Raw genomic sequence first — 26,054 nt, forward strand, 5'->3', positions numbered from 1 at the left:
GATTTTCCCGACTCCGCGGCCTGCAGCGATTCCGATACGTTCGAGGTGCCACAGTAGCAGTATGTACCCTACTGAGCGCATGTCGTACCTGGTGGTTCTGGAGAAGACACCAGGCCACCCTCAATGAGTACATTGGGTACCACCCTCCAAGAGGAAGTGGGCGGAGTAATACCCAAAAATACTTCTAATCGTTGAGTACGAAAGACTGACGAGTCACGACGACACCTCCCCTCAATTCTAACGGTGTACCAAAGTATAAAGTCCCCCCCTCCGATACCCTCGCTGCCCTTGATCCGGTTATCTTCTTTTTCCTGTTCTTCTCCCCTATTTCATCCCATTACGCTCTCCGCACCGCTGACGTCCTGGGACCTCGAACTCTCACGTCCTACCTCAAAAGAAGTTTACATCTTCTCCAGCCCAACAGCTCCTACATTCCAGTCTCATTGTTCCCTCTCAACATATACTCAACGGCCCCGGAATCTTCTCAAGCCCCGATTGAGCTGCTGCATCTCAGCTTCACCGACTCGAGACTCTCATCGATTGACCGATTGGTTAATCGCCTGTTTCTCTATTCCATCCAATCCATCTCATCACACCATGGCCGCTCCTCACTCAACGTCCCTTCGCGCTCTCCGTCAGATTGCCCAGCATCAGAGGGCCCTCCCTGTCGTCCGTCGCGGCCTTCACATGACCGGAGTGCAGTCCGCGCAACCTGCCAACCCCGCCGACAGGGCCTCTATGTATGCCGCTCGTACTCTGCCCGATTTGAAGCAGGAGTGCCAGCGTCGCTCGATCCGTGCTGCTGGCAGCAAGTCCGAGGTATGCCCTTTCACTTCGCTCGAAAAACCCAAACTCGGTCTCGCATGACTGGCTGTGAAAGATTGTGTGAGCTAACGTCCAATGCTCCTTCTAGCTTATTGAGCGTCTTTCCAACCACGATGTCCTTCAAAGTCGTGCGTTCAGCATTGCAATGCGCCGCATCAACAGTAATGCCTTTGCCGAGTAAGTCACGACTATCTGAGTGATCGACTATATTCTTGGCTTCCTTGTCTTCCATTTGGCGATTCTCATCGTTCGGTAATTAACAAATTCCTCTTCCTGTCATTCAGTCCTGCCGTCCGTGGCTTCAACACTTCCCGGGCCCAAAAGGCCGTCGGTGACTCATCCACCGTCGATTTTATTCATTTGCCGATCGTGTCGACCCTAGATGCTCCATCTTCTCGTCCGTCCGGTCCGCGAGTTCCGGTCCTGCCCGATCTATACTCTCATCACGACAGCCCATCCACCTCGGGTGCCCCACCTATGAAACCCCAGATCTACAGTGTCTCCGGCGGTGACATCAGTGCCCCTTCTCCAATGAGCGAAGTGGTGGATAACCACGCCGTGGAAATTGACCCATTCTCATTGACCGAGGCTGTGGGCCGCAGTCGAATCGGCGAAGAGATGGCTCGCTCCAATGGGTCAAGGAAAGAGCCGGGGTTGGTCAAGGAACTCTGGTCCGGGTTCCTGGATGATGTGCTCGGTCCGAAGAACACCGCGGCTCGGAAGTAAAGGCTGTCGGGCCTGATCTCAATGGCTAGTAGTTGATAGCTGCTGTCATTGTCTTTTTATATATAATTTGATCGGTCATGGATCGCGTGAGGAGTCTTGATTCTTCCCGCGGTGACGGCGTGTTTTTTTTCCCTAGTTCGAGGGACTGTGTTTCAGGCTTGTCATATGATTCATCTTTATAAGTTGCCAAGCGTTTGGTCGACCTGACCGTCAACGATGAGAGCACATGGTTTTGCAGAATGAATTGCTCTGCTATCTTTCTTTTCTTCTCTCTTTTTTGGGCAACCATGATTTAACATCCTTGTCCAATGGTCCCGTTGTCCATCGCACCGTATGTTCTAGAAGAGGAAGATTTCAATCAGCACGCAACAGGGAATTGATCCCGTCCACCTGCACCTAGCTTCGCGGAAGTGGTACTAGGCAGTAGGTTGTCGGCTCAACTGATGAATATGCCTGCACTGCGACGGGACCCAGCGAGTAACCCAATCTGCTCATTCCTAGCAAATTGATCTCTGACTCGTCCTACTGTATCACGATGGTCATCTTCCGGGGCGACCTACTAGGTACTAGGTAGCAGGTACTAGATAGCAGGTACTAGGTAGTAGATAAGTAGGTAGGTAGATACATCTCGTGCTCCACCGAGTCCACACCATCATCTTATCTATTCCGCCTGACTGATCGATTCCCGAAGCTCGGTCTCCTTTTGCCGAGGTCCATCACATACTTAGTCCAAGGTCCCAGACTTTTGTGGCATGCAGACCCGGTAGGAAGATCATGACACGCGTAACTCAGGTACTGGTCAGTACATGTATGGATATCGTGCTCGATTCAAGCTGGAGCCTCCAATTGTTCTCACCGCGGTGGAATATACTTGGATATGCTGAGGTCTCTTTTCAAGTGTATGCAGTTCCGACCTGCTGCCTCTGTCAGTGATCAATAGATCCGACGCCCTTGGGAAGAAAGAGGCAAGATGGGAATGTTATGGTGACGCCACTCGTACTGTGCAGCGCTGCAGACAATTGTCATGTACACCTTGCCAATATTTCTGAAATCATCGACAGTCTGTAGAGATCGGGGGTAGAAGTGCTTGTGCAGACTGCAATGGGCTATACTTGGCACATGTACAAATTTAGTTGAAAAACTACTGCCACGTTTTCAGAATGAGACGTTCAAATCACGAGTCCAGAACGATGAAAAATCCTTCAGTGGAAGATGGAAGATGGAAGATGGAAGACAGGGCTCCTCCGCAGGAATCAGCAGAGCCTAGACCTCGAGCCTGGATGTCCCTCCGATGGCGCCCACAAAAATGTCGCAGAGGCTGAAGGGAAAAGTCAGAATGTGAGCAACCGAGGCACGACTGCCTAAGCTCAATCGGGTCAGGTCACGCCCCTGGAACCAGGTACTTCCTCCTCTGGGCACTGGTAGTGTGGTCGACCCACGATGCATTGGCCACGATATGCTCCGTGCACATGGACCTGGAAAAAAAAACACCGTGGGTGTGAAGGGGGGTGAACCGCGGTATTGACTAGACCAGATAAGAATAGAACTATGAGAAATAGACAGATAAACACAATCTGTGCATCTGGAGTACATATGGCTGAAATGAACCGATCAAGTCCGCTTCGAGTTGTAGGAGCAGATACCCCATTTCGTGCAATGTGAGTAACCTCAAAACTGCACATGCTGGACACAACAATCCATAGTCACCAACACTACTAACGACCAACTTGGTAAGTTAAGTAGTGTAGTACTACTACTACTGTAGTACACTTGTCCGGTAGCTCCGTCTGTCGATCAAACAACCCAAATCCCCAACCATCGATTGCAGCTCCCCCACTTCCTTGATTTCCTTTCATCTCCGGACTGTCGAGAAAAGCTCCTATTGAGACGACCGGCCACTCGTTCCTGTCCATGCAGCGGGGCTAGCCACTAATGGAGGGCTAGTATACCCCCCCCCCCCCTGCAGACCAATAGCAGCCACCATATGCTGTAAAGTGGATCCCCATGGCTGGGCTCAGCCAATCTACGGGTGGAGGAGTCTCCTTGGAGGCTTCTTTTTCCAGAGCACCGTACGCCACACGGTTCACGGGTTCTCTTTTGCTCAGGGGCAACAGGAAAGTGCGCGACGAGAGAGTTGACGGGAAGTATGTCTGAATGATGAGAGTGGGAGTACTAGTACTACTGAGTAGTAGTGGTAGTCAAGAGACAGGTCCCATAGAGGAGGAGCTCCTCATAAGCCAAATTCTTGAGGCTGGGTACGGGGCCAAGATTACGATCATCAGTTGGCGCAGTATAGGACGACTATCAATCGATCAGATACAGGACCACTATTTTCTCCATTATGATGGACTGGTAGTAGGAGTAGGAGTAGTGAATCTCCCAGGTTCATTTGAAGATCTCTTATTTCGTTCCTTTTTGCTCAAGAGTCGAGACACATTGAGCCATACAATTTATGTAATTCATGCAGGTCGTCATGTATATTGTACAGTATATCTTTATCATACCATCAAGTGTCAACTCCCAGTACTATCATAGTATGCACTATGCAGTAGTATGCAGTGATGCACTATGCAGAGCTATATGGTTCTAGATGCCGGTCACCAAGACATCGATTGGACCCAACAGAGTCAACTCAAGGTCTCCTGCTCTACCATACAAGATACCCATTGATCAACTACTTGTACTGGAATGAGAGCCATCGATCTGCTGATGATTCAAGTAGGCACTGAGTGAGTAATGTAAGTGTTACTACCTTTTAATAAAGAGTAAAGTCCTGTGTACCTCGTGAAGGAAAAGAACTCGAACCCTTCTCCACCGTCGGACCACAGGTACCGTCCTGAGGTAGCGCGTGGAGTCCAGAAAGTGGACCCCCCCCCCCCAAAGAACAATCAGAGCGTCGAACTACGAACCAGCCCGCCTCCCCTCACATTCATCTGCATCCCAGAGCTCTCTTTCTTCCCTTTGACCTCCAACCTCCCTCTCGGTCGAGGTCAACCCATCTACTTTCCTAATTCTGGTACTAGAGTGCCTCATTCTTGTCTCTCTTTGATTTCTTTTCTTTGCATGGATTCTACTGCGACTCTTAAGTTTGCCCTAATACCTCTAATTCGAAGTCATAATCGCACCCGCTGTTTGCATTCGACTATATGCCTGGCTATCCCGATCTCCCCCTGAAGATCGACTCGTCCTAATATCTAGTCACACCAACCCACCCAGAGATTCAAAACGCAACACATCCATCTCCTCCCTCACAGCACGAGCCCATCTGTCTCAACATCTTCTCTCTAGTGATTTGACCTCTCAACGTCAGAGGTCCCGAATCGCCCCTTTTCCAACCCAGACTCCATGCCGATTTAATCCCCTCCGCATCTTCCCCCATCAGATCTGTATGGGACCATGCGTTTCTCCCCAATTCTGCTCGTGTCGAGTATCGCCACCAGCGTCCACGCTTTTTATCCATATGAGATCAAAATCAGTGCCACCGTCGGTGCCCCCTCAGAGGAGAAGGTCATTCCCCGCTTCTTCCCCTGGAGATTAGTCGAGCAAGCCTCCGCCGACGATGCCTCGCCCCCCCAACCCTTCACACTCGGCATCAAGAAGGGTCCCGCCCGTCGCGGTGACACCTATGCAATCGTCAAGTCCAACACACCGACCATGAAGAACAGCGCTGCTCTCGACCAAGATGGGGAAGACTTTTCCTACTTTGCCGTGGTGGACGTCGGGTCTCAGAAGCAACAGATGTGGATGGCCTTGGATACCGGATCACCCAGCAGCTGGGTCTTTAGCGCTCTGTGCCGGGATAGTGTCTGCCAACGTCACCACAAATTTGACAAATCACAGTCAAGCTCCTACAGCTCCTCCGACTCGGTGTTCACCATCGGCTACGGCAGCGGTACAGTGAGTGGGAATTTGGGAACAGACACCTTTGGCTTGGCGGATATGGATGTGACCTTGTCGTTTGGCACGGCAACTTCTGCGAACGACACATTTGCCAGCTATCCCTTCGACGGTATTCTGGGTCTGGGGCGCTCGCGGACCGGCGGCTGGGGAATTCCCTCGTTTATGGATGTCGTCGCCGACAAGAAATTGCTCCCGGCCAACATTGTCGGCTTCAGCCTGTCGCGCGCCAAGGACCACAAGAATGACGGGGAAGTCAATTTTGGAGCAGTGGACACGACCAAATTCGATGGCAACATTTCTTACATCCCCACCAGCACCAAGACGTGGACGATCCCCATGGACGACGCCTATGTCGACGGGAAACCGCTAGGACTCACCAACCGGGCTGCTACCATCGACACGGGTACGACTTATATTCTGATCCCTCCGGCCGATGCTGCAGCCCTGTTCGCACACGTCCCCAATTCCTATCGCTCAGGGGAAAACTTTATCATTCCCTGCAACTCCACTGCCACCATCGAATTCGCCTTCGCCGGCATCAAGTACTCCATCTTGCCAGAGGACTACATCGGTGCATCCAGCACCGGAGGATGTGTGGCAACCATTGTTGGCCACGAGTCCTCCGGACCGAACGACTGGCTGGTGGGCGATGTGTTCCTGAAGAACGTTTATTCAGTCTTTGATTTTGACAATGGACATATTGGATTCGGAGCGCTCGCTTCCCCCAACTCAACTGGCAACGGCACTGCTGTGATTCCCACAGCGACGGCGTCTGCTGGTGCCGCCATGACTACTGTCGCTGGGGCCCCCTCTCGCCCCCCTTCAAATACATCGGCCGCGGCAACATCGACAATCGATACCGTGATGCACACGGGTGCTGCGACTCGCATCACTCATAGTGTTGGGTTCTCCTTCATCGCAACTCTCACCGGCATCCTCTTCATCTAGAAGATTGACCCAACCTGCGCACCGCCTATTTTCCATTTCTCATCTTCTCTTCTCAATGCCCACCCCATTTCTTCCCTCACGCATGAAATGCATCTACCCTGCCTCGCCAGGGAGCGCTGGCGAGTTGTCTGGTCTCTCATTCTTCCCTGACCCGTGCAGCGCCAGCCGAAACAAAAAAAAAAAAAAACTTGCTCCGTTTTCCGTTGCCATTTCACCCGTGCATATTATTCTAATCCATGCATACCCCTCCCGTTCCAATCTTTCATCTCGGCGTCTCTACATTCTTGTCTATCATTACCCTCGGCAGTCCTCTACATACACAGACCAGACCCGTTCCGTCTTGACCTTTGTCATCATTTCTTCTTGATTTTCATGTTGAACGATACCCCTCTTCGCACGTACTTTTCGTTTAATCTCTGCAACTGGGATGGCACATGTCGTCAATATCTTTCTTTCTTGCATCCAGAGCTACTGTCGCCCCTGCACATATGATGTTATTTCTTGGTTTACTCTTTCTCGGGAGCTTAACGGGCTGTACTAAGGATTAGTAGCTTGTGATCTGAACCCTCCATTCGATGATGCTGTCATCATTCTTCTTTTACTTTTTCTCTCCAAGAACATTTCAATCAATCAATATACTGTATCTTGGAACAGTCATGGAAGATGCATTTGAAGTAGGAAAAGTCGAAGCCTCGAGGTAGAGATCAACTTTCAGTCTGCCCATTCTTATCGCAAGTCTAACCGCATATGTCCCGGTCCCGGTCCCGGATCTGGGCTTCGGCAGTGCGAGCACGCAGTCCGAGAATCTCCGGGGTACCGGGCGCTAACCGAATGAGGTCCTTAAACTCGGTCACCCTCAACAATGACATGGTCGAGTTATAAGAGCTCATTCACTCCTAATTTGATCCATCTCTACTTGAAATTAGCGAAATATACGAGATAAGAATGTCCAGTCTGGCAGGGAAGAGATTCCTGGCTGCTCGGTCAAGATCCTTGGCGCGTGCACCAGTGCCGAGCCGCACTGTAACGGCGGCCGCAGGTCGATCTCCGAATGTGAACACGAGGGACTTTCGTACAGCAGCAGTCCATGCGGCTTCCAGAGAGACGTGGATGCCCATGCGGGTGAAGACGCCGTGGATTGAAGCCTTGAGTCAGAGGCGTGACAGTGCACGCGCCTCTGAAGAGGGGACGCAGCCCGCACCATCCGTCAAGCCGGACCTTACGCCTAAGAAGATGTCGGACAGTTATTACAGCGCGGTATGTTTTATGTGTATCTGTGGGAAAGAGATCTTGTCACTTTTGACGCGGGAATATGAGCTAATCTGCGTCTTTACCAGATTCTTCCGTTGGCCCAGGACAAGTGGCTCCTGGACACATATCTCAATGCTTCTGGACATATTCGGTAATTGATCCACGCCCTTTTCATTGATGTTGTGACAGGGTCGCTAACCACTCTCTCCTCATCTCCAGGCTGGGCTCTCTTGTCATGGATCTCGACGCTCTGGCTGGTGTGATTGCCTACAAGCACACCGGTGAAGGCGTCAGCACGGTCACTGCCGCCGTGGATCGAATCACGATTGAGCATCCTTTGATGGAAATTTGTGATCTCGAGCTTAGTGGTCAGGTCACATATGCCACCGGTCGATCTAGTATGGAGGTCTCGGTGCAAGTCTGCAAAGCGCGGCCCGAGGGCCAGCCTGCCCAGCCGGATGATGTGTTGATTACATGCGCCTTCACGATGGTTTCTCTTGATCCAGCGACGAAAAAGTATGTCGCTCGGGTATCGAATTCCGGATCCTGTTCTCTGAACAGACGTGCTGATTGATACTCGATAGACCGGTGCCTGTGGCAGCGCTTACAGTCGAGACCGATGAAGAGATGGCCCTTTTCAAGAAGGGTGAGGCCAACTACCTTGCCAAAAAGTCTCTTCGCAAACGGAGTCTGCTTGAAAAGGCCCCTGATGAGGAAGAGTCCAACTTGATTCATTCAATGTGGGCCAAGGAGATGTCGTATATCAGTCAGTCCATCCACCTCGAGTCCTTCAATCCTTCCCCGTATACAACATTGACTTCTCACTGACACTTTCCCCTTTCTCCAGACCCCCAAAACCCCGCATCTCGTCCCGCCAACCAAATCCCCATGGCCGATACCGTCCTCAAATCCGCCATGATCATGCAACCTCAAGACCGTAATCGTCACAACTTCATGATCTTCGGCGGCTTCCTGCTCAAACAAACCTTCGAGCTCGCATTCTGCTGCGCCGCCGCATTCTCCCACACCCGCCCCAACTTCCTCGCCCTCGACCCATCAACGTTTGAAAACCCCGTCCCCGTCGGAAGTGTCCTGTACCTTCGCGCCACCGTGGCGTACACCGAGCCCGAAGAGCGCGAGGGAGGAAAAGGCAAGTACACCAAGGTCCAGGTGCGCGTGGACTCCAAAGTGAGAGATGTCGAGCACGGGACGAAAAAATCCACGGGCATGTTTAATTATACGTTTTTGGTGGAGAGGGATATCCATGTCATGCCCAAGACGTATGGGGAGTTTATGCTTTGGACGGATGCGAGGCGTCGGGCGCAGAATTCGGCGGCGATTGTGCCGCATAAGACGAGTACCTTGAGGAGTATTCAGGATAGTGTTACGGAGTGATGGGCGAAGGTCCGCCGGAGGAGGGTCGTGGGTCGGGTGTCACTTTGTTTGTTTACGTTGTACGAAGAGAATTTGTTCAATATAGAAGGAGAATCCAGGTGGAAGCCGAATATGCGCATGCCCCGAGCTGCAATTCCCGACCTTTGACTTATACTTGACTGAAACGAATACCACGAGTATCATGAATAACAAGAGCCCGCATAGAGAGGCCATTTCTGTGTTCTGCTGCGACACTGCTATCAACACGAGGTGGGTCTCCAGAACCCAGAAACAGGTGAGTGCCGCAGTAAATGAAGTGTCAAGAGATCACCTCTACTTAAGCTTGATAAAATCTCAAGTGTGCCTCTTCGTGACCTTACATCACTGCAGAATCGACACCTGCCAGAGGGGTCGACGGAAGATTCAATCATGCTGAACAAACAGTGACAGTGGCATGGTCCCCTCGAAATTGACCAATCGAGCTCATAAATGCAGCGAAGCCATGAGTCATTCAGACTATTGCAGAGTCAATTGACTGTAGTCTGCTGTTATCCACACGCCCAGCCTCATGACTCCCCTCTCAGAATGAGCTAAAGCAGCATGTCAGAAAATGAATATGCTCGTCGGGATCCCGAATAGGATAACACCGAGGACCGGGAGAAAGTAGAGTCTCCACTCTCCACAGCCCGTCCCATGTGGGGATAAGCGCAGCACGGGCGTTTCGCCCCCAGACAGCAGAGGCTGTGGTGCCAAAATAGTCGAAACGAAAATCCAGTCACATTGGAGAGACTCACTTGATTGTCAGATGGAGATTGATCGAGTGGATCAAGAGGGGCAGTCTATCAGCGGGCGTTACAATACTAAAAACGTCCTCGGCACGTTTTGACCAGTCTCGTGTCTATTTGAAAGATATGGCCAGGTCAGATTATAAGAGCTCCACGGAACGACATCCCCCCCGGCTTTGACGTACTCACTACCATCTCTGTCAATTCATCTTTGGGCCCGTTCTGCGAAGCTTGCCTGATAGTCAAGCACATTTCATCATGGTGGTCGTTACACGTCAACATGAAGAACGTATCTTCCCCCTCAACAACGCTCCGCTGTCTCCTGAAGAAGACACGGTCGTGCCACTCTCCCTGCTCGATGCAACTACCGCCAATTTCTCCGTCACAGGCGCGATATGGTTTCTGGAGAAAGCGGAAGATGGCCACGGCAATCGGCACGAGCTCAATGAACGCTTGAAAGGCGCATTAGCAATTACTTTGAAATCTTACCCACAATGTGCCGGTCGGCTCGAGCTGGTTCCCTATGACGAGGGACGTCAATTTGGAAGACTCCAGATACGCTTCAACTGCCTGCAAGATCCGGGAGTGGACTTTCTCACCGCTGAAAGTCATGATACCTTGGACGATTTGATCTCGAGGGATCTGTGTCATGCGCCCTACAAGGACATGCATCGACTTGAGCTCAATGCCTTTACGCCGCCAACCGAGCTTGCGGCTCCATTGCGGGATGACCCCAACGCTATCAAACCAGCAATGGCCGTTCAAATGACACAATTGGCGTGTGGCGGGACCGTACTTGCTGTCAAGATGGCTCATCCCCTCGGTGATGCCCACACTCTGGCGACTTTTGTGAACGACTGGGCTCGCGTCAGCAGAGCCATTGCAGCGAACTCGCCATTGCCAAACCTATCTCCGCTGTTTGACCCCTCGCGCCTCGACACCCTGGCTGCAGGAGATGTCAAGAAGCCCGAATCTGATTCGGACATTATCCAAGCTGCTTTGAATCTCCCCCTCCATCGGTACGACTGGTGGACTTCCGCGGACGGATGTCCCTGGCCCATCGAGCCGCCCGGCCCATTCAAGTCCCAGTCTCTCAAGCCCGCGGGAAACCCAATGCCCTGGTCAGAGTGGGATGTCAGTGCTCCCGTGTCGCATTTCGTCCTTCATTTCACCCCAGCCCAGGTGCAAACCCTACACGCAGCAGCCTCGTCTCAGGGCGCACCCAAAATCAGCACACATGACGCGGTGTTAGCGCACATCTGGTCCGGCATCAGTCGTGCTCGACACGCGGATCGGGGAATCGCCCATGGACCCGTACACTGCGACTTGGTGTATGGTCTACGGGACCGATTGTGCCTAGGTGCAGATTTTGTGGGATGTCCCCACGTCATGCTTGACGTGGCCATGGAGGCTTCAATTGCTCGGCAAACTGATATCGCTCCACTGGCTTCAGCGATTCGATCAACATTGACAAAGATCACACGCGACGGACTGAAAGCTCATCTGCATTCGATCGCTTATGAGGACTCGCCTCAACGTCTCTGGCAGGCATTCCTGGGTGACAGACACATCCTGGTGACATCGTGGGCTCAAAACCAGGTGTACACTGCCGACTTTGGAACTGGCTTGGTGCCTCGTTATGTCGAAGCTATTATGCCTGATATGGATGGTACCATTCAGATAAAACAGGGATCAACACGTGATTTCGAAGCTAGAACAAGTGTTGCTCCAGATGACGCTCAGCCTTGGTATAAGCATGGGGTGGATGTTTCCTTGCACTTGCGATCCAGTGTGATGGAAAAGTTATTGGAGGATACTAGCCTGTTCCCATGATGTTGATCACGAATCTTCAAACTTTTCCTTCTAATATAAGAGATATGGCAATCTTCAGTTCAGAAAAAGAGGCTGTTTGATTGAGTATTTCTCACATGGTTTTCGATACCTCAAGTAATCGGTATGCACGAAGCTCGAAACAACACAGGCAACGTCACCTGTCACTACGTGCATCTTCTTAGCATCTTAGCATCTTCGCAGGTGATGTCGGGCCAGAGACACGCAGAGAACGAGTTCAAGCAGCCAACCACAAACAAACATACAAATACACAGATGCGCCCGTCAAACCTGAACTGCGTTGGAGTTTTCAAACCAGCGATTGGAAAAACTCACAAAAGGCATCTCTTTGTTGACGCCCGTGAAATGTGCCAGCTCATCATGGGTAAGGTTCATGCGTGCTGCGTATTCGAAAACACGCTGTCTCCATATTGGAGGAAGCGGTGAGCCCCTGAGCATGTCCTCGCATAGTACAAACTACAACCAGATCCATCTTGCTGGATCCGCGAGGTAGATGTGTTAGACTCTTGGAGGCTGCTTGTCTGTATACTGGCTCCAGGGCCAAAGTAGACTACGCCACAGCCATACAACGAAACTGTTGAATGTTTGGGACTTTGGTTTAGCATCCGACAAGTGACAGCAACTCCTGGTCTCTGGAGAGGCTGACATTTGTAGCTGGGCATCAAGGGTCGCGTTTGATATTGTTAGCGAAGGCACACTTGGCTGGGGATTGAACACCTTACACTATCCGAATCAACGAATTTGGCAAAGATTTCGAGCAATTACTTGCGCGTATCGTCGAAAATGCGAAACTTTTCCTCTTTGGTGTTCGTGGACCAAAGTGCGCCGTAGATTTCGCATTCCAAGAGCGTCGGGCGTTCTGAGACGAGACGAGGGCAAAAAGAGGCAGCCCTCGACATGTCTAAAACAGAAATTTCAAAACATACAACAGCCAGGATTCGCATGTGGTCACCCACCATACTACTAACTGGCCGGCGTGTGGCTTGAGTACGGCTGAGCGGACGGGAAGCCCTATTTTCCACACCCTATGGTCGTATGTACTTAATTCTCATGCACGAAAATCTATAAAGATAATCTGGGAGAGCAATCAAGGTAGTCGAGTGTTCTGGTGGCCTCAGTAGTCAGTACTCACTACTCAGTATCAATATAAGCGCACCGGCTTGGTGAGGCTCCAGTTGGTTTAGCAACGTGTTTTAAATTAATGTCTTTCATCCAAGTACATACACGGCCCCCTGTATATCACACGGCTATAACTCGTGAGACCCCTCACAAACTTCCTATTTAATATAGCACGGCTGCACGAGCTAGCAGAATCTGACCGTTGATAATTCCCAGGAGGTCTGTTCTTTCACCAACTTTTTGGGTTGTTGGGCTCTTCAATATTTTTTCTGGATCATTGAAGACTCTGATTCCATCCGGTGCCCAGGGATTTGAGTCGTGGGTACTGGGTACTGGGAGTAATGAAGTGCACTACCATATGGCGTACACTACACTTATCAGTGGCCTCCATAATCTTAGTACCTCGACACCCCCTCCCCCCATAACATACCTCTTCGCCTTCATTATAGTTATACACGAGCACGCAAGAAAAAAAGCGGGAGGCTTATAGAGCGGTCAGAGTTACAGTCACAGAACAGAGATGGAACGTACGTAGGGACCTACATTATTTCACGGGGGTTGTCATCGGGGTCCGTCGCTGGAGGATAATAATCTACAGCAACCGGAGTAGGTGCAGCCGTAAAATGTGAGAGAGGGATGAGGAGTGAAGTTGCTACGGGGGAGAGATTCTACCTAGTTTATGGTATATGGTGAGTGGTAGAATCACATGCCTTACCATCAAAGCTGATTATCGGGCCCTGTTATCTCCGTCATCTTTTACCTGGTGCGATGGTGGCTATGATGCTGGTGCGAATCTGGCTACGACACTAGCTACGAACGATACTGACTCGGTGTATAGGATTTCAAATGTTGCTGTAGCCTCTAACGAGGCACATTTTCAGTCCTAAGATCATTTCGGTCCTAGGATGGCAAGGCGGTACACTATCACACGCGGTTCTCAAATATGTAAGTACTTAATGGGAGCTTCCATCAAACGGCGCAGTTTATATGAACAGGAAGGCAGCGAGATTGTCAATAGCGACTTGGGGAAGCGAAGCGTGTCTATCTACCACCGACACGAAAGGACATAAGTCATGGAAGCAGGGAAACAATCCACGTGCGAGTCGTAATCACTATCCTTTTGACAAGTGATACTATTCACCCCTGGGCAGGTCATCGTGCCAACAGTATTATCTTTACCTGCCGTATAGATGCATCCTGAGATACCATGCGACTGGAAGGGTCCGAGATCCTCGCTGGGAAAGTCGGGTCCAGGAGGAACAGTGTTCGCAGTCGCCACAAAATTTGACTTTGTTTTGCATGGGTCATAGGACTGACCCGCCATATGGTCAAGGATGTCCCATTGGTATATCCACGACACGCTCGACTCAAATACCGTCAAAAAGAAGGTCGCTATTCTCCCGCTGTCCGTAGGCTGGGAAGTTGGCTTCACATGGATCATTGTGGTCGTTGTGGATGCGGTGGTCTCTGTTTGGTCGGACGAAGTTGTCGCGGCGTCAGCGAATCCAAACTCCGTGAGGGTAAACTTCGATCCATCGTAGCCCGGCCGATCTATCGGAACATAGACTTTTGGCATTGCTTTGCCGTTGATAGTCGTATCATAGCTTTCGGCATCCTTGGACATGGAGCTCCAGTAAGCCGAGTCGACCGAGCACTCCGGAGCACCAGCTGTCTTCGTGACCACAGTGTCTTGTCCGTCGCAGGCCGTTTTTGTCGCACAGTGTGTCTGCATAAGGTGTTGGTCATCTTATCGCCACGTAAATCTTCATGCCTGATGTAAACTTACTTCTGTGGCGGTCGTTGAAGAAGCTAAATACCACGAACTCCAACTAGTCACCAGGTATGTACAGGCAGAGACCGTGGCGGGGGAGTCACATTCTTCATCTCCACAGCCATTCTCAGCCATACATCCTCCCGGCTTGCAGTTTGGCCCTGTACAGCTGACCTTTGTGCAATGATAGCCGACACAGTCGCCCGTGCTGGCTTCACAATCAATCCCAGTACAGCCGATGGTGATGCAATTTGGGCCCACACATTGATGTTTCGCATTGCAGTCAGGACCAATGCATCCTGACGTGACGCAAAAAAAGGGATCTTACATGTCCCGTCGTCGTCGCAGCCACTACCGGCACATCCAGTCTGCCGACAGTTTGGGCCGAGGCAAACATGATGTTCAGTGTCACAATCAGAACCGGTACAGCTTGTCTTCATGCAATGTGGCCCAGTACAGTTACCATTATTATCGCAATCTGGACCTGAGCACTTAGTGTGCCCAGTTGGTGGATCAGGGTCTGCTGGGTCCGTCCAACTGTCGGTCTGCTCGGGCTCATCACAGTTAAGCAGACACGGCTTGTTGCAGAAAGAGGTACACTTTTTTCCGCATCCAGATGTGCACGTAGGACCAGGAGGATCGCCCTGGATGAACGTGATTGTGGGAGTCGGGACCCTCAGCGACAACGAAGTGTTTGACCAAGGCCAAGGCGGAGGGTAGAAAGTGCGATGATCGCCAAACGGAATTGGTCCGATCGAGATGCTGGGAAACAGTGTTGTGGAGGTTCGTGTGATGCCAGGGTCTGTGATATTCCAGTTCCACCAAGGAATCTCATGTGCTGTATGATCGGGAACAGCGAGTGTGGTGCTTTGGACGGTCCGACTCAGTGAAGAAGTCACAGAAGTCTGTCCAGACACTGTCACCGTCGTTGTGACTGTCTTCACCACCTCAATAGGAATAACCACGGGGCCAATGACAAACACAGTCGGTGTTGGCAATATGGTCGGGCCAACAATGATGTTTATTGGGGCCTTGCCTGTCACAATGTTTGGACTGGAGTTGGGATCCGCAATGGATTCAGGGACGAAAATATCCCCTATAGCACCATTGCCATCACGGCCGGGACCTGAATCCGACCCGGTTGAGCTTCCACTATGCGAGACACAGGCCCCGTCAGGACAGTATCCTCTCTGACAAGTGTATGCACACAGGGGGCCGTATATCACTGGATCTTGCCCTGGTGCAGCCTGGCCAGTGACGTCGACTGTTGGGCTCAAAACATTCAAAGCACCTTGCCCCGTACATGTACAAGCATTGATGGGGCAGAAACCATGTGCGCAGCCAAAATCACAAAGTCCGGCGAGATTTCCTATGCCGGTTCCAGAGGTACACGCTGGGGGTAGGAATGGGGACACGGATGGCGTTGAGAGCGGAACCTCCACGGTCCCGCATGCCGACGGAGGACAGAATCCGAGATTGCAATCGAAGTTGCAGAGTCCACTGTAGCTTGCACCTTCTCCCGCAACAGGAAATCCTATCACACCTGTTGAGTTTGGCTTTAGATGTCCGAGTCCGATCTTCGTACATGTGCAAGCTCCGAGAGAGCAGTATCCATACTTGCAGGCGAACTGACAAAGACCCGAAAAGTTATTCGCGCCTGTTCCTGCCATACACTTTTGTTTGGTAAGAGAGAGACTTGTCTTTGCTAAGACATTGCCTTGAGCTGACGTTGTACTACCCACCCAGGCATTCCAGTTCTGAATTCCATTTTCGCAAGTTTCAGAGATTGCTTCGCCCGAAATAGATAGGTATATTGAGCCATCGCGTATCAGGTATACCTCGACTGGCCCAGTCCGGCCATCAAAGGTAACACTTCCATGGAAGGCACCAACGTCATCATCAGGCACGGTTGACCATGCTGCTTGCTTGGCAACCCCACCAATAGAGACCACAACTTCAGTAAAGCGCGTCAGAATAGCGGAGAAGAAGACTCGATCTTGGGCTATTTGTGCCGGAGAGAACTCAATCTGGAGCTGCAATGCGGTGTTACCACTAGTCCCTCCACTACCACAAGCAGCAGCAGGCGATAGTCGGTACCAAGTAACAAGACTCTCTTTAGTCACTTCCGCTTTCCCAGTTTTGTAGAGATCAATCCAAAAGGGCAGAGTAGCGCGCCAGCCATCATGAGGCATATGAGTCGCGTAATTGAACGGAGCCTTGCCAATTTTGAATGCTTCTATGGCCTTATTATAGAGGGGTCCAATATAGTGAGACTCGCCGTAGTCGTTCCACGAAATGATTTGAACAAACTCGGGTTGCAAGTATAGCACCTCTTGCCAGCGGTCATGCCAAAGATGATCACCTCGCCACATCCAGTTTTTCTTGTAGCCAGGTAAGTTGGTATAAAACCAGGGTGAAACCGGTATTATAAAGGGTCTACCAGCAAGGTACTGGACATAAGATGCATCAATATAGGTACTCATGTCTTCGCCGCCCTAGGGCCATGCAGCCCAGCTGAATAGGCCGTCAACGACACCAGTCTCTACTGCAGGCTTAGCGCCAAGAGAAGACCAACTTGGAATGAAGAAGCACCCAGTGGAATCTTTGATCGTCGACCAGTCCTGGGCTCGGCCTGGTCCCTCGAATGTAGAGACAAGCGCTTTTCCCCGGTATAAGAAATATGACGAGTGGACACGATACTGGTTGATCAAGTGAATCACATCGATCATAGGCCAGTCTCCGTTGCCGGCATAATCGAAGGAAAAAAACAATTTGAAGCCGACAGAATCTGCCACGGAGAAAGCAGCCTTGAGCGCTTCTGTATTTGTTGGGTCTCCGTACGCCATGTTCAAGGCAAAGGCATCAATATGCGCATCTTGCGCTAACTCCATGTCTTTTGTCCAGTCATCGGAGGTGTAGTTGGCCGAGTTGGTTACCTTGTATTCGTGTCAGTGGTCACAACCCAACGATCCATATCTGAGAGGCCTCCATCACTGACCATGAAATGAGCAAAAACTGCCGCAGCTTCCACTCGACAGGCGAATAGCAAAGCTGTTGCCCACACCCAGCCATAACGCATGGTGTATAGGTTTGATGAGAGATATGACTTGTTGTCACACTTGCGAGCAGGAAATGAATTTTCAAATGATGTTTGTTGAAACACCTCAGGCGATGGTAGCAGAAATATATGATCACGGAATTTTCATGGGTGCCTCGGCAAAACAGTGGTCATGATATACCTAACCGATAAGCTAAGGTAGAGTTACGTCCACATGTTCAAATTACTAGTGCAGGTGGACGATGGGCACGAAATCTTGCACACGAAAACGGACACACTCCGGCGACGTTCCGTGTAGTCATCGTGGGCCATAGCAAAAGAAAATGGATAATCCTTCAAATCCATAGAGCGGGCTAGTTCCAGTAGCCGGCACGGGTTGTGTATGATCTATTCAATGTTAGCGTGGAGCCGCGCACTGGTGCAGTACCACTACGTACCCAGTGATACTAATCACTATACTCAGGTCCCAGTATACCATTACCTACTACCTACTACCTACGAGGTTTGACACGTACAGATGTCGCGTGAATACGCCTGCTTGTACAATCACCAGAAAACTGCCGTTCCCATGTACTGTACTATCCTGTTTTCTGTGTCTAGCGTTTTGTATTAATATTGAATGATTGCTAAGCAGCTGCAGGATCAAGGGGTTTGATGCGACCAAAAGTACCGAGGTGGGCTGAGTGAATGCTAGTTGAAAAGTTCAGATGGATTTGTTCCGAATGAGAATTAGAGTCCACTGGCTAAATGAACGCAGGGCTATAACGATTAGCGAGCAGAATCATGTCAAGCTAGGAACAACAAGAACGCATTTATAGGTTGTCTTAGCAGTACCTAGTACCTACAGTTCCAGGGTTCCGCTTATTGTGGAGCGCAGAGACGCTAAATTGGGGCCGAATTCTCGCCTCCGGCAGAATCTTTGCTATCCGATCAGTCTCCCTGTATCAAAATATATGATCCTGATTTAAAACGGTTTTACTTTTTTACCCTAGGGGGTCCCAAACCTCACTTCGATCTGATTCCCTAGTCATTAATTAGCTGCTTTTCCCTGTCCAAAACACGCGAGCTCCAATTTTGAAGAGTTTCCAGGCTTCAATTACAGTGTGTTTTTGCTTTCACCAGAGTGTTACGGTCGTTGTAGAACATGAAGAATTGCGCTAGTGGCCAACGGATTCCATAAATATAGTAGTTGCTTCACTCCACAGTTCCTTCCGAGGGAGAGGAAGTGTCACCGTAGGAACACTCGTACTTGATCTATTATCTCGGCGAAGACACGTTACTAGCATTGTGAACAGCGCTTAGCACGGACAGCTAACATCAGCTAAGCAGTGGAGCTAATGGAAATGAGGGTCTCGTTGGGACCACAATTATGTATGCTAGTGGAGTCTTGGCACCGGGTACGGGTAAATTCTAATCAGGAATAAAAGCAAATAGTACACGTTAGAACCTGAGAACATCCTTGGGCACTTGCCAATCCGAACGGCATTAAGATGCGTCTGATGGAGGATCAAGAGATAGCACGGTCTGAAATCTACCCCACGCAGTGCCCTTAGAGAACACAAGAAGTCGAGCCACTGTGTAATACCAATTCGTGCAATAATACACTCTACCAACCCTTGAAGCGTAGTTCATGCGAACCTCGAGGTATTATTTTCTCAAGTACCTAGGGTGCGTGAACCATCATCACACGTTAGACTATCAAGAGTCTCCTTTAGACGGCTGGACAGGTAAAAGAAGCCCCTGTATCTGTGTGGTTCTCTCTTTAGAGACTGCAACAGTACAAGACTTTCCTTCTGCTTTCAGCCTGCCATCGAATCGGAAATGACAAACTGGGCCCATATAAAGTGGGACAGTAAGGTAAGAAACCACTGCAAGCTCTTGAGGCTCCACTGTCAATGTAACCTAGATATCAGAAGGTGTCGACTAGGTCAATCTCATGAACCGAGCACCCGTGTAGGAATGCTTTTTTAAAGTATGAGGTTGCGAACGGTACCCTAGGGGTGCGAAATTCGTGAATGAGTACCTAAGCAGGCAGGTTGAAATTAATGCATCCCTCCATTTAGTCTCTCGGGCCCTTATTCATCGAGGGTGATTGTTGGGAGGTGGCTATAATAGGTACAGCATCATCATGTGTAAGAGGGATGAGGTGTGAGATTGCTACGGGGGAGAGATTTTATCTACCTATAGGCTATGGACTATGGTGAGTCGGCAGTATCCCATACCATACAAACACTGATTTTTCTAGGACAGTACTGGAATTCTAGCAGCCACAGCCCACAAGTATCATTGTCAATGAGCAACGAAACGACTTTCAACACATAGATGAATATATCCTCCGCTCCTCAGCTAAACCGGACGATACCATACAACGTTTGCCAATGGTGAGTGTTCACCTATATAATCATAGTGATCTCCCATCGTGCAAAGACTATTTAGTGATGTCTTCTGTGCTTATGGTGGATTTTTGCTGGCTGGACGGAGGGTTTCTGCGAAAAAAAATTGATCAGCTGCGGATCCAGGAAGCAGTGTAACCTAGGCGAGGGGTCTGTAGGTCACAAACTGACCGGAGAGGGGGTCGCTATAGCATGCGATGATGGACTGGGCGGCGTGGACGTCTCCTCATCAACCGGCTTGCAGCCACCAAAGACGAATCCAGCGTTGTGAGAGACACTCAACGCCGTCGAACGATGAAGGTCACATTGATTTGCCTGGGTAACGTAGATCCATGATTTGCACAATGGTATAGTTTTGCACCAGGCCTCACAATTCGCGGCCGTCTGGAGCTCGTAGCTGAATGTCACGGGCGCGCTGTTGAAATATGCAATCGTCTCGTTGTAGACATTACTTTGACAGTCCGGCAATGCCTCGCTGACTCTCAAAGACGCAGCAATGGCAAGCAGAAGCAAGTATGTAAAAGTCATTGATGTGCAGGTGGGTGTTGGGTACGTCGGGAGAGGCCAAGATCTGAAATTTAGAGAGCGATAGAGCGTCAACAGTTTATTCTATATATTAGACGGTTCCATCACAGTCCGGTCATTTCTGAATCAAGTGGAAATCTACGCCTGCAGAGCCTATTGAAACTGTGATTAGTCCCGGCGGCAGGTCTCAATCCAGAAATTTTCCCGCGAATCGTACTTGCTTGGGGATATGGGCTATTTAGTAAACCCACCTATGTTTCGCCAAGGACTAAGGTTTACCTACTTAGGTAGGTAGGTAGCAGCCGCTGTAATTCGTTGTCAAGTGTACCGGGGATCTACTCCTTCCGGGGAGCTTTTTCTCAAAGTGTGCTCTCTAGACTCTAGCCATCGGTCTATCCTTGAGAAAACCATAGCAGGAAGGTCTAATGAATCCATGACTATCTTTAATGCGTATTAGTCTAAATTCCACTTGTTTCAAATACTCCGAAACGAAAACATACTATCCGGGATCGATTTTTGTCCCGCGGTGCCCGACAGGCTAGGCTGATTAGCCTGCATAGGACAGAGCCAGGCACTTGAAGGTTTTCTTTGTCGATTGCCATGCTGCATATGTACACGAAGCTCTGTTCTAGGGACACGTTAGATGAGTGTAGTTCCACTGTCCGTATTGAACTTCAAGAGAAGATTGACATTTACAACAATGTTTGATCATCACATGAAAGTTCAACTTGCACGGTAAGCGATACAGTCGAAGAATAGGGGTCATTTGCGACAAGCACAATACTACGTATATTCGCTCGTGAAATTTCGCCAGGGCTAGCCAGTTGGGACTCTCCGTAGTTCCCCATGATTCCGCTCGAACTGTCGATGCGTAGGCAAGAGGTAACGGCTTGCCCGCCTTTAACTTACCTGGGCTGCCAAGCAGTTCTCACTTTTACATGTTGTATCGTGTATTCTGTTTAGCCACTCATACGTTACCCTCAAGATCCCTAGAGTCGCCTGGCCAGTTTGCGAGCTATATTACCTGATTTGATTATCAACTTAATATGCGCATGGTATCCTCAACGGACATATCAAGATGCTAAGCCCTAAGTAGTTAAGAAGTTCAAAGCCGGGTAAGTGTTGCTCATCAATTGCGGATTAAAACCTGGAATTGCCAAAAGTGTATGTCGACTCCGAGGCTCTGCTAGGGCCCGATTACAGTCAAATATTGATTGGCTGATTGAGACGGGATATAGTGGGCTTGTCGGCCAGGTCTTGAAAAAGTGCACATTGACTCGTTCAGACAGAGAACCGCCCTGGCGTGGCTGAATTCCACCTTCGAAGAGTTTGATCTCAATCATGCTAATCGCATAATATGATCAAGGGGGGTTGGTTAAAATACCGCTATAATACCCGTACATGTACCCACTACATAGGTACAAGTGTAAGTGTGTAGTGTGTAGTTAGCGTGTAGTGTGTAGCGTGTAGTGTGTAGTGTGTAGTGTGTACTAGTTTGCACGATAGAAAAAGATCGGATCTCCCTCGGGCGGGGGAAAATAATGAAGCCGGCTCCAAGAATCATCCCCGGCTTGGCACGATGCATATCTGGGGCCGTGATATAAGAAGGTTACTTTCAGAACGTTGGAAGCAAGTACCCCACTGCGTGTACTTCTGCGTATACTTTGAGAATGAATGCCTCATAATGTATGATCACGACATATAGCCCGTGCATACATAACGGTAGAATTTGCTTTCTCTATTAGGCTAATTTACAAGCGTGAGGGATAGTTGACCCCCCATTTGCTACATCTAATGGTCAATATGTAGCTCTACGGAGCACGCTGGCGCTGTGCCTTCTTGGCGAGAAAGGGGCCGAGCCTGCGGGTCCGGTCAAGGGTCCGACGGTCCTCGGCCCACTCTTGGCGCTCTATTTCTCTACTAGTTCACATCGCTCATTCGATATTCGTGGTTCCTATGTAGCCTTGAATATCCACAATGCATACAACCTGTTGCGCATGACAGGGAGCTACGGATCCCTTGCCCGCCAAGAATTTTGCGAGATCAAAGCAATCTAAAGTCTGACAATCCGCCACATCTCCTGAATCTTCTTCCAGCTCTAGCTACTTTCGGAGCTAAGCTCAACGATACCCGCTGTTTGTCTAAGCGAGCGGGCCTTGAATGCGGTTCTACTGTCAACTCTCAAGGCTAGTGGCTGATTCTCGTGGCGAATATAGTGCTTTGGTTGTTCCCATGCAGACAGAGAGTCAAGGCGGGGTCCGTGGCACCGTAACGTTATTCGTACTTGTGTAAGAGCTCCCACATCACCCTGATCATTCCGATAATGTGTTACCGTGCTCGGAATTGGATCTCAATGATCTATCACGCAATTTCTAACTTATACGCATCAACCTATCTTGTTCAGGCAGTTCCAATTTACGTTGTCCATAGTACTTGCGAATAAAAAGTCAATAAATGGTCTCGCGAGAAGGTACATCCTGTCATCCAGTTGAAAAGAGAAGAATGCTCAAAACTCGCATAGAGAAAATGAAGCCATAGGTGTTTGATTTGAATCGGACCTAATATAGCAGAGTCCGTAAAAGAAAGAAATCTCGAAAATCAATACCTACGCCCCCGTGAACAGCCCCAATTTCTCATGGCAATGCATTGATACTTAAACTACTTCCTGGTAAATGAGTGTGTGGAAAGCCTAAGTGACGCTACGTTAGCTCGCGACGGTGACTTGACCCCAACAATTTGAAGCTATCTTTTGAGACGGATCGCCTCTGTAATCCGATTGGTAGTCCGAAGTATTTGTGATCTCGGGGGACAAGCCATTTTCAGATAGTGCACTTGCCGGGTGTTCTTGTAGTTCGAAATGGGGTTCACGGCTTTGCCGCACAGTTTGTGGGCTCGTTACTACCGTTGAATGTTCAAGCTCCTTGGGCATCTCGGGACGAGTCAGATAGAGGGAGCCTTTTGTACACCTATATCTGGTGAGACGGTCCCCGGTTCATCCTGGTTTACACTTTATCTTCCAATTTTTTCGTTGAGTCCTCGCCCTTGCTATCTCTTCACTGATCATCCTTCGTGCCAGAGGTCTACAGTATGAAGATTTTAACCCTCTTATTACTCGTCAATTTCGTCGCATGTGAGGTATCAAGGGGCTTCAGGATCGAATTGCAGAAACGGGACAATGGAAGATTGTTTCTCGGTTACCGTGTTGTCGATAAAGTTTGTCTTCTCAATCGCTATTTTCTGGACTCAAAGTCAAATTCCCGAACTGATGTTGTTCATGCTGACTCATTTCCAGGAGGAAGCTGAGCGAATATACAATAATGGGCAGAAGGCCGTTGTGCCAGCTGGAAACGCCGGCCGGCAAACCGGCGCAGGAATATATGTACTCCGGGGCTTTCGCCAGTGGAACCGTGAAGTATCGACCATGTGGGACTGCGCTATGACAATAGACAGCGATGTATGGAATGGCTGGAACAAAATATGGCTTCCGCGTTTTTTCGAATTTCCCGAAGACAAAGAGAAGGATCCACAGACATGCAAGCCGAGAGACTTGTACGGGATGAAGGTAATTCAAAGTACGTACGAGAAGAATTGACTTATTTACATCGTGATTTGCATCATCACTCTGTGCTCCTGCAGAAGCTGACGGCTTTCATGACTCAGAGAAAGACCGCGCACGGTTTCTTCAGTACCTAGACCCGTCCTATACCGTTGACAACACCGTGATATTCTCCGACGTGGTGAGCCACAACGACAAAGCTCAGTGCTATATTCCTGATGGTCTGGTTAAGACGAATCAGATATGGTTGACGCCGTGTACTGAGCGGTTGGCAAAGGATAGCGAACGTCTTGGCGTGGAATTTGGCACCGCGGAATGGGATTTGACATCGCTGCCGGGCTGGGGTCTCGGAGTTGAACTGCCACAGTGATAATCGGCATTGAACCATTGATTGCGTTACATGAATATGCATTGTTGGGGTGCTGCGGGTGGCAAAGCGATCGAAAAGCAGACCGAGCCATTGTACATGTATACCAACTGGTCGCCACATGGTCATAGCATGGAGCTGTAGCGCAGGTCAGCGCGGCTCAGGAAGTACCTATGTCCGGAGTTCTGACAAGATGATTCAAGTAGCGAGGGCAACTCATTGTGAGTGGTATCATGAAATCACATGGCAATATGTGGACTATATCTATCATCGTAATTTTGAAGCTGGGATCTGCTTATCAACTGGACACTTTTGTAAGGCTGTTCTTCTTGGCCACGATCGCTTCTGTCCTTGCCAACGGTCATGAGATGCAGCTACAATATTAGGTGGCCACTAGGTGTAGTCGCACAATGAGAGAGAGGAATGAGATTTTACCTACCTAAACTATCGACTGTGGGGAGCGGCAGAATCATATGCCATTCGAACAAATGGTTGTACTCGAGACATTTCATGCATGTTGGATCCGCCAAGTTTGAAGCCCGACTTGCGTGAAGGGTGATACATGAGCTGTGCAGCCTTTCTTTCTCGTCCTTATCTGACGGGCTCTATGTCCTATCAGATTCATGCACATGGAGTCTCTAGAGGACTCAAGGGACATATGCTCACCAGAATGAAACTCGTAGGGAAAATCCCTTAGGCTTTGAAGCCTGAGTTGGGCGAGGGAGGCCAGGCTTAAGGACTGGGCCAAACAAGGGGAGAAAATCATGCCGAGGTTGATGTGGGTGAGAAATTCTACCCAAGCCAGCTGTACCGGCAGAGTTGTCATCATGGGGTCATTCAAAGCACAAATCTCACACAACGCCGAGAGTCGTCGCTCGTGCGCATCTGAGCCAGCCAGGGAGCCCTGGTCATCTCATGGTATTACCGTAGCCTTTATATGAGCCTTGTTCAAATCACGACGCCCGATTTCCTCGGCGCTCGCGTGCCCATCACTGTCTCTCTCATGGAAGGTGACCAATTTCATTCCAAACATATACCATCATCATGCAGGAACCGCAGAAAGCACAGCACGCACGGACATCAAGACCTACACCCAAGTAAACCCTCGGGAGCAGCATCAGTAGGTACCCGGGGAGGTGTTTAGAAGTTGTTGCGGACACTGTATTTTGTACTCTTTGCGTCCTATACTCCTCTATAATTTGCCTTCTTATTGCTATTGTTGGGCCAGCTAGGAAGGGAGCTGAGGAAGGAGAATGCGCCTTGATTCTCACCGGAGAAAGAAAATCTATAGGCGCTAGTTGAGGCTTGGGAATATACGCTCCAGAGGACAAGCGCCTGAAGGGAACGTCCTCAACGGCTATTGTCTCGTAAGATTTCAAGAGGTGCCAGTGGCCCAGTAATACCTACGGTCATAGGACGCAATGTGGTACAAGAAACTTGTGTACTTGGCGAGGTCACGGATCATAATGCAGTGGCGTGACTACCCGTAATGACTTGAGAGCTGGACGGGCGGGCGTCTCTTTCGGGTTACCAGTTTGATATGAGTGGGTAGTGTATCTCTTTTGCCTCCTGCTACTTGATGCGGTGTTCGTTGAAAATCTGTGC

At 49.8% G+C, this 26,054-nt stretch overlaps 6 protein-coding genes across 6 annotated transcripts; 5 read left to right on the top strand and 1 right to left on the bottom strand.

Annotated features, from left to right (window-relative positions):
• Positions 1 to 597: 597 nt before the first annotated feature.
• On the top strand, positions 598 to 1,551 carry N7539_004973 (SAP domain-containing protein; the record flags this gene model as incomplete). Its single annotated transcript, XM_056934575.1, has 3 exons — positions 598 to 819; positions 914 to 1,002; positions 1,110 to 1,551. The coding sequence occupies 3 exons, from the start codon at positions 598 to 600 to the stop codon at positions 1,549 to 1,551; spliced, it is 753 nt and encodes a 250-aa protein (XP_056789769.1).
• Positions 1,552 to 4,947: 3,396 nt separating this feature from the next.
• Positions 4,948 to 6,399, top strand: N7539_004974 (pepsin-like aspartic protease; the record flags this gene model as incomplete). Its single annotated transcript, XM_056934576.1, has 1 exon — positions 4,948 to 6,399. The coding sequence occupies one exon, from the start codon at positions 4,948 to 4,950 to the stop codon at positions 6,397 to 6,399; it is 1,452 nt and encodes a 483-aa protein (XP_056789770.1).
• Positions 6,400 to 7,326: 927 nt separating this feature from the next.
• On the top strand, positions 7,327 to 9,045 carry N7539_004975 (putative acyl-CoA thioester hydrolase; the record flags this gene model as incomplete). Its single annotated transcript, XM_056934577.1, has 5 exons — positions 7,327 to 7,656; positions 7,737 to 7,801; positions 7,870 to 8,166; positions 8,235 to 8,416; positions 8,498 to 9,045. Coding segments are annotated over 5 exons (1,422 nt in total), but the record flags the coding sequence as incomplete, so codon positions are not given.
• Positions 9,046 to 10,067: 1,022 nt separating this feature from the next.
• Positions 10,068 to 11,642, top strand: N7539_004976 (transferase family protein; the record flags this gene model as incomplete). The annotated part of the gene is made up of 1 exon (XM_056934578.1): positions 10,068 to 11,642. One exon carries the CDS (start codon positions 10,068 to 10,070, stop codon positions 11,640 to 11,642), a length of 1,575 nt encoding a protein of 524 aa, XP_056789772.1.
• Positions 11,643 to 13,986: 2,344 nt separating this feature from the next.
• N7539_004977 (glycoside hydrolase family 71 protein) lies at positions 13,987 to 17,629 on the bottom strand (the record flags this gene model as incomplete). The annotated part of the gene is made up of 5 exons (XM_056934579.1): positions 13,987 to 14,505; positions 14,879 to 14,984; positions 15,043 to 17,045; positions 17,097 to 17,486; positions 17,549 to 17,629. Coding segments are annotated over 5 exons (3,099 nt in total), but the record flags the coding sequence as incomplete, so codon positions are not given.
• A 6,162-nt stretch (positions 17,630 to 23,791) lies between these two features.
• Positions 23,792 to 24,452, top strand: N7539_004978 (uncharacterized protein; the record flags this gene model as incomplete). Its single annotated transcript, XM_056934580.1, has 2 exons — positions 23,792 to 24,098; positions 24,163 to 24,452. 2 exons carry the CDS (start codon positions 23,792 to 23,794, stop codon positions 24,450 to 24,452), a joined length of 597 nt encoding a protein of 198 aa, XP_056789774.1.
• Between the last annotated feature and the right edge of the window lie 1,602 nt (positions 24,453 to 26,054).

Source organism: Penicillium diatomitis (genome assembly GCF_028827545.1).
Source record: "Penicillium diatomitis strain IBT 30728 chromosome Unknown utg000005l_segment0_segment0, whole genome shotgun sequence".
Taxonomy (NCBI): Eukaryota; Fungi; Ascomycota; class Eurotiomycetes; order Eurotiales; family Aspergillaceae; genus Penicillium; species Penicillium diatomitis.